The following is an 11,562-nucleotide window of genomic DNA, read 5'->3' as shown; positions in this document are numbered from 1 at the left end:
GCTATCCAACTTTGAACCGATTGAAAAGTATTCTGGTCTGATAAAATGTACAGTTCTGCCCCCTAGAGGTCTATACCACCCTGCGCTACCTGTTCGTTGTAACAGTAAACTAATGTTTCCCTTATGCAGAACGTGTAGCCAGAATCAAAATCAGACCAGTGACTGCTGCCACTCTGATCCTGAGAGGGCTCTCTCAGGAACTTGGGTCAGTTTTGAGCTGCAAAAGGCAGTTGAAAAAGGCTAGGTGGTAACCAAAATTGATGAAGTGTGGCATTTTGATGGTAAAAGTGACAATTATTTCAAAGATTATGTAAAAACATTCTTACAGAGAAAACAGGAGGCCTCGGGAAATGATGAAGAATCCAGAGCAAAGTACATTCAAGACTACTTTGACAAAGAAGGAATTTGTCTGAACCCAGAAAGAATAGCTGTCAACAAGGCTAACTCCCTGTGGGGTCGTTTTCCCACGCGTGAAAACCAGGCTAACTGTGAACTAGTGTCTGAGCCTGAAGTCTTTGTCCATTACATGTTTAGCAACCAGTACGACGTCAGACAATTTGCATTTGTAACTGATGATGTTGCTCTTGTGCAATGGTGCCATAGATTGGCACGGTCTGCTAAAACTAAAAACATTTCTAAAAATAAAATCTTCCAAGGTGAATATCTAGGCATATTAATCTCACTGATGAGATTAATGGAGACACTGGTGGAAATGAAAATTTTATGCTTACCGCACATTGGAAAACAAAGCAGAGCTAAAATGCAAAGGCATAACATTAACTTCTTACAATGCATCCGTTGTCACTCCAGACACACTGATCGATCTTGTAAGGAATAAAAAGGCTTTTGAACTAAAAAACAGTGTACACCAAACGGCGGGTGATGCGGGAGGATCCCTTGACACGCATTCCTTTACAGTAAAATATTCGTCAGTATAATTTTGCACATAACCTTTTTTTAAAAAGGCCACGTAGTTTTGAAATTCTTACAGTATCACCCACATTATATTTAAAACAAATTACTCTTTTATCTTTTGTTTATACAAGTTGTTAAATACGATATCTTCATTGTCTTTTGTTACATCAGTCGGTTTCATTTTAATACTGCGATGATGACTCTGATTGTAGGAGCTGAACAGGTCCTGCAGTACTTCTACGTATCGTTTAGAATTATTGGCTGTTAAATAATGCCACATTTTAGATTTCATAGTCTGTTAAAACTCTCTACTACAGATGCCTTAGTCTCATTTGGTGTGGAAAAGTGAATGATACTATTAATTTTTATTAATGCTTCAAAATCTTTGTCTAAGAACTCTTTTCCCTCGTCTGTTTTTTATGCGGTATTCTACCGTCAGCTAAAATATTTTTAAAGGATGCCGCGACGCATTTACCACTCTTGTTTCTTAAACAACGTACCTGCATGCATATTTTGAAAACAAGTCTATACATGTTAATAAATAGCGTACCCCATCATTTTCTGCAGAATAAACGGACATGTCAACTAGATCTAGCTGGAATTGCCAATCTATTGTATTCACTAAAACCTTATTTCTCTTAAAATGCACCTGAGCTGTCTTGTGAAGAGTAGAGGCATCTTGCTTCATGAGCCAGTTTTCTGAATCTGCACACTGAACTCCAGTACTGTCAAATATGGCCTTTTGAAGTTTTTGCTTGCCTCTGTAACCCCCTGCATTGTCTGTCGCATAGTATATATTTCTCATCACCTCCTCCATGATCTTTCTCATGAAAGACTGACCCTTCAATGTCTGTGCTCAAGTATTTTATTTCCAAAGATATATCCGTCAGTGAGGATTACAAGTATACACTTTTCAGAAAATCAATACAAGCACCTACTCAGTTAAGCAATACATCACATCAGCAACATCAACATGTTGCATTAAAACACAGAAATCAATAATGAAAGTACAAAAACAAAACACACGACTCATTTGATATTCATTATCATTCACAGGAAAACAATTTGCTGCAGCGAGTAGAGTAGATTTCACATCTGCATATTTATCTGCAGTCATTTGTATCATGGTATAGCATCCTGAGGTCATTGTCTGTTTTTAAAATCTAGAACAACATAGTATCCTATCTGTGTCACATATCGCATTAACAGCTTCACACAACAGTGCTCTCATCTTTTACACGATGTATCTCTTTGACATAGGTCAGTAGACTAGACACATTCCCCATTGTTTTTAGTGTTTTTCCCCCTTCCAGATGTCCAGAGATTGCTTAACTACTGTGCTCACACTGTCCTCCATTCTAACTACCCGTTTAAGCGAAGCAATGAGAAACGGGTTCCTCAACCAAATCTTTAGAGCACCAGCTGCAATATCCCGAATTCTGCACTCACACATCGGTACGACCCCAAGACTACGTAGTATGTACTTTTGAGCATCTGCAAGATTGTTTTCTGCTCCACTCATCTGTATAAGCGCAGTACACGTTTGTTTAGCTTTTTGCTGCAGTATGTCATGTAAATAATAAGCTACGGTTACCTCTATAATACTGCAAACAGTAGTGTTAGGTGATGTGTCCTTATCACAACAGTCCAGAGTGTCCAAACAGGCTCCCGTAAACGGCTTCTCCCTGCTCTCGACCTCTTCTGATTTTTCTTCAGTAATGAAAAATGTTAAATTTCTTTTCCCCAGCTCTTTGCCAAAGTCATCCACCCATGAGTTATCGATATTGTCATCCTGTAATGGAAAATATTTAGGCCTGCTTGATAGAGCCACACCTGCTGAACATGTCCTCGTACCTGTGCAAAACATATACTTTTAATTAGAACAATTGTATCGTCACCCCAACATGTCTACGGGGTTGTCAGTGGTATTGTTTGTTGTTTATCTTCCTTATTCTCAGGACCAAAAAGTGGAGTCATTACTCCCACTTGAATACCTGTGGTGTCCATGATTGTGATGCAGCAAAGATGGCGCTGTTGTTCTGCACAAAGATAGCTCTGTCCGATGCGGATACACCCAAAAATCGTTCAGTCATGCCGTGCCACGCTCTTAGCCAGATGTATACTATGTCAAAAACTATCCTGTTATATACACAACTGACTGCTAAAACCACTCCCAAACCCACTCCCACTCCCAACATCTGTTTTTAGAGGATGAGATCGGACACCCCCCCCCCCCCCCAGACTTAGAAGGGAAAGCTACAGGTGAACACTTGTATGCACTGTACACAGATTAGTTTTTCACGTAATGAAACCACATGTTCATAATCATGTATCTTTTGTTCTAATAGAAGTCTTTGATAGATATCCAGCATCCCTAAAGAGGAACAAAGCATGGTACAAGGTCAAAGGATCAGTATCACAAATTTGGTATTGTAATTGTTGTAATTTTGGCTGTCATTGGTGATAATGACACTTGATGACATCACAAAAAAAAATGTCCGTAACAGGTCAGACCAATATTTTGTATTTTGTCTCTAGTGTTTTGTGCACCTTTGGGAAGCATTCTGTCAGCAGCAGCTCAACTTAAATTAACTTTCACACAAATCACACATTTCCTGTGTTTACAATCTGCTCCCTGCTCTTCATATATTACATAAACATGTATACATTAAGAGCATCTTTTTTAAGTAGATTTCTTTTCAGTAGAGGAATAAGTCTCAATGCATGTGTTTCATGGTATATGTTAAATCTTGATTTGATCTGTGCATGATAGTTTGTAAGTAGTAAATTATGGTGTCACAATACAACTTGTCTTCAATAAATGATTGACTGTCAATTTCCTCATCTAAGATCTGATGTGAAATAATCCAGTCTGTCTTTGTTTTTGCACTTTATTCATTCAGACATACAGTTTGATATAACAAAGACTGTAGAATATCATCAGGAAGCCTGTTGGTAATGTCATGACTGGACAGTTAACCTCAGTAGTCTTTTTGGCAGTGAATCATCAACAAGTGGATTAAAATAACAGCAGTGAATATATCATTCCAGGCAGCGAGACATGTTTTATCATACAAAATACTGTGATGAATTTAGAAGCATCTAGAGAAACAGATTATTTGTATACATTCACTTTATTGCAAGGTTTTCTGAAAGCAAGCATATTATGTCTCTTTTTTTATCATTTGCATAGTTCAAGCAGTTTGTCTAGTTTCCCCAAAGAAGCAATGGTTACATGTGATAGTAGGATATACAGTAACTGAAATCCAAAATATTATAGACATTGACAAATGTATATAATCATCCACAAATGCTACATCTAGTATCAAATATTGGACACCATCTTTTGGCTGTCACTTCTTAACACATCAGATTCCAAGTAATCCAAAAATATCTATGTTATGCTCCTTCAAACAATCCTCAAGAGCAATAAAATAAAAACAAGTCTTCTTTGTGAAACGTAATTGAGTGTAAAAATTGAACCTGTCAACTTGTCATCGAATATCAATGCATCTAAAAAAATATGTACTGCCTCTTTTGAATTGTATTCCCTTTCTAAAAAACGTAAAACAAGAAAAAATAGAAGTATTTTCATAAATCCTTGTTTAGTTTTTGCGTATTAAGAGCCGATAACTGCTTTCCACACACAATCTCATTTTCTGTAACATATTGTCTCTGAATCTCTTGAGTATGGACAGACTTTCTACAAAGACAGGTCACTTGAACATTGAAGTGTGTAAGGGCCAAAAAAGCATACAGAATATAGTCATAACAAAGGGGAGGTGTGTATGTGGTCACAGCATTCAGATCTGTAGGACAGTGCAATGAAGAGGCATGGACAAAACAAGAGCGATAGCAAAACATAGTGTTTTATATCCTGTAAGAAGAAAATATTATTTTGGAGCAAATTTGAACAAGTCCCGAATTTCAAGTGGCTTCTTTATAATGCAAATCATGTGATTTGTTTTAAAACAAAATAAGAATTAAAGCTGCAAGCAGCGTTGGGCGGGCCCTCGCACTTGATAAATAAAAAAATAAAAATATATATATATATATAATCTTAGCAAATTCAATAGGGACCTCGCACGGTCGTGCTTGGGCCCTAATAATTACATAACGTATCACAATAATGAGTTGATATTTTTTGTGTTACTTCACAATATTTGGCTCATTTATGCATTTAGGTTTCTCCAAAGTTAAATTATAAAAACAAATGTATTGTTTACTTAATTTATTTCAAAATGTAATAGTTATTATTGGCCATTTTGGAGTTCCACTTTTAAATGTTCCATTGGTACCATCAATCATTGCAATTCCACTAGATCCAAGCTCCTTTGTAACCCATGTCATTAATATGTCCAGTCATCAAAACATATAAAACACCGACAGGTTTCAGACTTACAGTATGGCACTGCATGACTGGATGAAATGTTGGTGGGATATGTTACATTACACTATTCTCCAGTATATAATTCCACCATTAGCTGACTCCTGATTACACAGATACGTGTTTTTCTAGCAGAGTTACTCTTCTAAGGTCACTTCTATTTTCACTTTCCACATACAACATTCCATTTATAATCGCATTTCCAACATACTATTCATATGTTTAGACAATCACTGGGGGAATTCTAGATGAAGCCTGTTTGAACCAGATGCAGGAGCTGTACACAGCAGTTGGTGGTGAGGTGACCTTTCAGGATGTTGGAGCTAGCCACACTACCCAGAAAAAGGCTCCTTTCTGTCTCTCCTTTTAGACTTTGTTTTTGCCTCGGATGGACGCTTCTTTAAATCTAGGGCAGAAGATTGTGTCACAGCCTGCTGTTTCTTAAAATCAGCTATTGTAAAAGTTGAAATACACATGGTATACCCAAGTGTGTATATACCCCTGCTGGTGTTTTGCTCTGTATTATGCTGTTTGACCCACAGCATTAGGTCCTGTCTGCCAGCTGTGGTTCAATCCTTTTAGACTGAACTGAAACATACAGATTGTTAGTCCAACACAGCAAACGTGTCTGTCTTATTTTCTAACAAAACTGCCATATTCCCTGCCATATTCTCATAATTCAACTAAAAAAGCTTGCAATCTGACTGGCTTCTACCCTAGCTAGTAAAGTCAGCGCAGCACAGAGCAAGGTCATTATTTTGAATGAAGAGTAGCCGATTGGGTCCTAGCTGCTCTTGTAGCAAAAATTCACCTAAATTCAATTTTGACCCCCAAAATACTGACCTCTATGACCAAGGGCATTGAAGCATTGACAGCAGGTAGTGGCTACGAACATGGCTCTTCTGATGTGGAAAAGAGTACAACCTAAATTATTTACTTTCCACCTAACCGCACAGTCCAATGTATGACCACACAAACTCTGTAAGCATGCAGAGCATGCCTGCGTCCAGAAACACCTGATGTGGTATGTACAGAACTATCCATTTTGGAGTATATCAGGGACTTTACGCTACCATCCTACAAGACCCTCAAGCAACTTATTGGAGAGGATGAGGACACCAGGTTTAGCAGCTTTGTAAGATGGGTCATGGTTTCCACTCTTCATCTTTGGCTCTGCATCCCAACAAACTCTGTGTGCTTGCGTATTTGGTGTGACATTATGTTTGACCTAATCAAATGTACGAAACGCTTATGGTTGCATATGAGTGTAACTGACAGCAGATGTGGTTGATAGGGTGGGAGCAGTGTAGAGGATGGGGGTCTGGGTGAAACAGGCATCACAGTGAGTTTAGAAGGAGAGTCCTCAACTTTTTACAAAGGATGAGAGGCTTCGCTCTTGTTTTGGTCAGTTGTCAAAATGTAAGAATATGTCAGTCTTTAACTCCCACTCCTCGCTCGGTGGTTTTTCTAAGTTGATATGGGGATTAGATGAAATGAACTTCCTCCTTTGCCTTTTAATGTCCAGAAGAATGTGCAACGCCTCTCTGTGGGTTTCAATGAGACTCTTTGTAGTAGTCGACTAAGTGACGTTCAACTGTACTTTCCCTTGTTCATCTGCAGTGTGGGCCTCGCATATGCAGTGTTCCCTTGTAAAGTTACCAACAGGGAACCTCAGGTCACATTTTGTCATTGTGAGTGTAAAACATCTCATCACCAACATAGTTCATCAGGAATCTCTACTTTGTAGACTATGTCCTGAGCTAAATGATACAGAAAGATTACACACCATGAAGCTGGTAAGTGGTCTGGAGCCTTCCTTTGTGCCACAGGGCACACATAGTGGGAGACTGTCATAAGTTGGATGAACATGAGTACAAGTCTTTTTGCTCATGCCTCCTAGGAACCTCCTTCGATAGCTTGCCGTGCTTTTGTTGTAGTTTAGGTGCTAAAGAAAATACAGTAATTTGTCTGTGGCCATTTTCATTCTTAAGTTAGTCCAATCCTCAGAAAGATGCTCCATCAAACTTGATAGCAGCCAGTGCTTGAGCTACAGACAAAGGCAGAGAAAGATAATCGCAGGTTAGCTGTGTGTCACTGGGTACCAATTACTGTTTGCTATCATGGTTAATAAATTCGAAGCCATTTGAGGAATGATGTTTTTGTGATCACTGCTACAGCAGGGCAAATTTTAGCTTCTGTTCCTCAACACATTCTTCTACAATGGGTGGTATCTACTTGACACAAGGTTAAACTTATTTGTTGTCTGAAACTTTGGCAGCTACAGCACATCTCTTAGCCTACCTCAGTGTATGGAGTTGTAATCTGAGTATTGGAACAAGTCAGACTTTGTGTTGAGAGTTTTGAGAATGGACCTTCAAGCTCAGTCAAAATGATGCTTAGATAGACAAATTTATAAATCCAAGCAGGTAGTTCATTCCTGTATTCTCTATTGCCTCCTGCAGACAAAATTGATGGAAACAACTCTTTTATGAAATTGGCCTGAAGTTTTTGATCAATGGAATCTAGGTAAGTTTGAGGGTTATATTGAGCACTTAAACTTTTAACATGAACACTACTATTCAAAACGTTATCGTTCAAATGTTTAATGTATCACATCATGAACCTGAAATCAGGGGAATCAGAGTGAAGTGAGCAGAGGGTCTAAACAGGGAAGGGAAAGGAGGGGACTGGTGGGCTTGGTGTGGTGAACGGAGACTCACCTTGTATGACTCACACCTTCATGGTGTGGGCGGAGTTGGGGAAGTCAGCAGAGGATGGGGGAGGGGCCAGGTTGGTCGGGGAGGTGGGGGGACTGGGAACGCACTGGACTGGAATGAGATGGAAGGAGGCCGGAGGAGTGAAAATGGGGGAAAATGGAAAGAAAAACAATGAGTGAACCAATCAGGGAGAAGTACGGTGAGAGAAGCAGGTGAAGAGGATGGGCTCCTGTGCATTCAGAGGTGTAACTGTAACAATACAGACATCTGTGGACATTCAGGGTAAAAAAAACTGTTAATTCTGCCTTCCCTGGATCATCGTGTATCCTCTGAATATGTTTCCAGATTGTGCATGTGTGACTCCCCTCAAGTCTTCAGCACTTGCTGAACTATGAGTTGACCTGAAAAGGTATCACACAAGTGCTGCTGAGACTGATGGAAATAGGAATAGTGTTGCAGGAATAAGGAAGACTATTTGGTCTGATAATGGTGCTAGACAAAAAGGCGGGGTGTCTGTATGTGTTACAAAATTGCTGTAATGTATCTTATGACATACATGCATCAGGGTGCATTAATACAGTTCTATTAAACACAAAGGCACGTGAAAGCAAAACAAACTGCTTCTGTTATTGTAGATACTGTACAGATGTTTTGTAGATGATTATGGGAACATGCATTAGCAAATGATGCCTGATGACACCATGACTTCAAGATGTATGTAACGAAATACTGAGTATGGTATATACTGTATTTTTTTTTTTTTTACAACTTGGCTCTTATTTTGACAGTTTTGAAATTTAAGAGTAGGCTCAAGACTTTCCTCTTTGATGAAGCTTATAGTTAGGGCTGGCTCAGGTGAGTCCTGAACCATCCCTTAGTTATGCTGCTATAGGCCTAGACTGCTGGGGGACTTCCCATTAAGCACTGAGCTACTCTCTTCACCTCTCTCAGTCAATCTGTATGCATTCTGTTCCTATTAATGCATGTTACTTACTTGACTTCTTCCCTTTCCCGTAGTCTTGGGCTTTCTTATCCTTGGCCAGACTATCCTCATTGACTGTTTGAAACTTTATTTGCACAAGGATTTAATGCATAATGACCTTATGTGCCTTTCTACACACTGCTGTTTGAAATAATTTGGAGACAAGTGACCAATGTTTTGACATTAAAGTTCCAGTCCTGGTTCATTTGGCGAATTAGTTGTTATTGGTGGTAACAGTGAATGCAGATTAATGCTACAGCAAACACCAAAATGACCTATAAAAGCCAGAATTTTCAACAGTAAATCAATTAAAAAGCCACACCTTCCAGCTATACATTTTCTAAAAATGATATATGATGTTAGAAGTGTTTGCCTGTAAAGATATCTCGACAGGTTACATTTACCACACAAAATTCTTCTTAAACGACACCCGAAGATCAGCATTCAATTTCAGAGGTGAGTTGGGTGAATTACGGAGGTATGGGCAGACACATGCACTATGTAGTGTTGGGAGTAAGTAATGTCCTGTGTCGTGTGATCATGGTGAGCAAGTTAGTGCGAGAGGGTTAGTGACGCGGCGATAGTGGCAGCCGGACGGAGAGAGTGCTCACCGGAGAGAAGGCGGCTGCGACGAGAAGCCTCCGCAGCCAGAGCACAGGAGATCTCAATTCGCTTCTCCTGCTCTTGCAATTGCTGTTGGGAGCTGGCTTGAGCTCCACCCTCCACTGGGCCGTCCAGGAGAGGAACCACATTCTGCAAACTGACAGTGGGTAGATGAAAGGAGACGCAAAGACAAAGGAAGAAGGCGGTGGTTTTGTTAGTCATAAATAGTGATTGTGCTACATATAATAATATAATGTCATCTGCATATAAGGAAACATTGGATTCTGTTTTTTTTAATATTTCTTTAAAAGAGCAGTAATGAAGAAGTGGACAACCTTCTTGGATCCTCTGCAATTTAAAAGTAACAGAATCATACTTTACATGCATATTTATAGAACTTCACCACAATAGAGTCACTACACTTCCTGAACATGAAGGAACCAGGCCAGGTAAACAATTAACAGGGGAACAGGGTTTTTTTGAAAAAACAGAAATATTCCAGCAGCTGGGGTGCCAGAAAAATACCATAAAATAACAGTAAATAACTAACTTGTAAAAGAATGGAAATATTCCGGCAGCTGGGGCGCCAGAAAAATACCTTAAAATAACAGTTAATAACCAACTCGTAAAAATACGGTAATATTCCATAATGACAACAGTCTGTAACTTTAATTTTACATAAAATCTTGTGCAATTTTTGTGGCTTTTATTGTTTATTTAAGAACATATACACCTGTAAAAACAATTAAATAACTTTTAAATATAGTTGAAAACTGCTATAATACAAATAATCAGGCTTAAAATTTATAGTAGAGTGCTGCTTTTAATTGAGTTTTATTATATAATTTCACATAAAAATCTTGTTAATGTAATCAATATATTGTAAAAAAAAAAAAAAAAAAAGATACAAATACTAGATTTTCCTTTAAAAAACGTCAAAATACTGTTCTAAAACAGGTAATCTGCAGTGTGTGTGTACATTGGACTTTTGGACCGTTCTTGGACCATTCTTCTAGAAGCGCATTTGTGAGGTCAGGGACAGATGTTGGATGAGATGGCCTTGCAGGCAGTCTCCACTCTAATTCATCCCAAAGGTGTTCTATCGGGTTGGGGTCAGGACTGTGCAGACCAGTCAAGTTCTCCACACCAAACTCGCTCATCCATGTCTTTATGGACCTTGCTTTGTGCACTGGTGCGCAGTCATGTTGGAACAGGAAGGGACCATTACAACTGCTTCCACAAAGTTGGGAGCATGAAATTGTCCAAAATGTTTTGGTATGCTGAAGCATTTACAGTTCCTTTCACAGGAATTAAGGGGCCAACCCCTGAAAAACACCTCCACATGTATCCGATGCTTTGCATTGCACTTGGTGATGTAAGGCTTGGATGTAGCTGCAAGGTAGTGTAGATCATCTGCCTATTGGTTATCTGCTCTGTCATTCTTGCAGCCATGTAGCCACCAGACTTGAATTCTTCCCCAATTCTGTGGAGAGGGCTATGGACTAACATTTCCAGAATTTGGTCACCATACCAATTATTAAGGGAAACTTATTTAATGTCTTGCAGACCTTGGAAAGATATACTGTTGATTTTGTTTGCCGTTGTTTATGTTTTCCAATTGAGCTAAGAGCCCAGGTGGGTTTTTTAGGTCATCCAGAGGTGTTGTTGTGCAAAGTCGGTCGAATCTGAAAATGGACTTTTGGCTTGCATACTAAAAACTTGCAAACAAATGGATTCATTTGGACTGCCAAGAAAAACTTCACATTCGCTCTTTCTACTTGCATATATTTGCATCTTTTTTGTATACCAACTTAATTTAGAAATTTTGGACTTCCCCAACTCCTGTGCACACAGTTGTGCACTGCCTTGCAAGGCCAGGTGGACCTAATTCCGCAATCAGCTGTAGCACTCCTGGGGCAGAACTAGAGGACAGTAAAGGAACAAGGATGCACAGCACA

The 11,562-nt window shown here is 39.1% G+C and overlaps 1 protein-coding gene across 6 annotated transcripts in view; it reads right to left on the bottom strand.

Annotated features, from left to right (window-relative positions):
- Nucleotides 1-3,792: 3,792 nt before the first annotated feature.
- plekha6 (pleckstrin homology domain containing, family A member 6) overlaps nucleotides 3,793-11,562 on the bottom strand; it is a 110,485-nt gene continuing 102,715 nt past the window's right edge. For all 6 annotated transcript variants that reach the window (XM_038697635.1, XM_038697632.1, XM_038697634.1 and 3 more), the window contains 3 exons: nucleotides 9,613-9,761; nucleotides 8,023-8,130; nucleotides 3,793-7,349 (listed from right to left, as the gene is read on the bottom strand). In XM_038697635.1, coding sequence (XP_038553563.1) covers nucleotides 8,033-8,130; nucleotides 9,613-9,761 — 247 coding nt within the window. In that variant the 3' untranslated portion in view covers nucleotides 3,793-7,349; nucleotides 8,023-8,032. The remainder of the gene's footprint in view (nucleotides 7,350-8,022; nucleotides 8,131-9,612; nucleotides 9,762-11,562) is intronic.

This window comes from Micropterus salmoides, unplaced genomic scaffold (assembly GCF_014851395.1).
Source record: "Micropterus salmoides isolate LMB-PRFRI ecotype aquatic unplaced genomic scaffold, ASM1485139v1 Ms_hic_scaffold_4, whole genome shotgun sequence".
NCBI lineage: Eukaryota > Metazoa > Chordata > Actinopteri > Centrarchiformes > Centrarchidae > Micropterus > Micropterus salmoides.
This window is presented reverse-complemented; position numbering and strand designations above follow the sequence as displayed.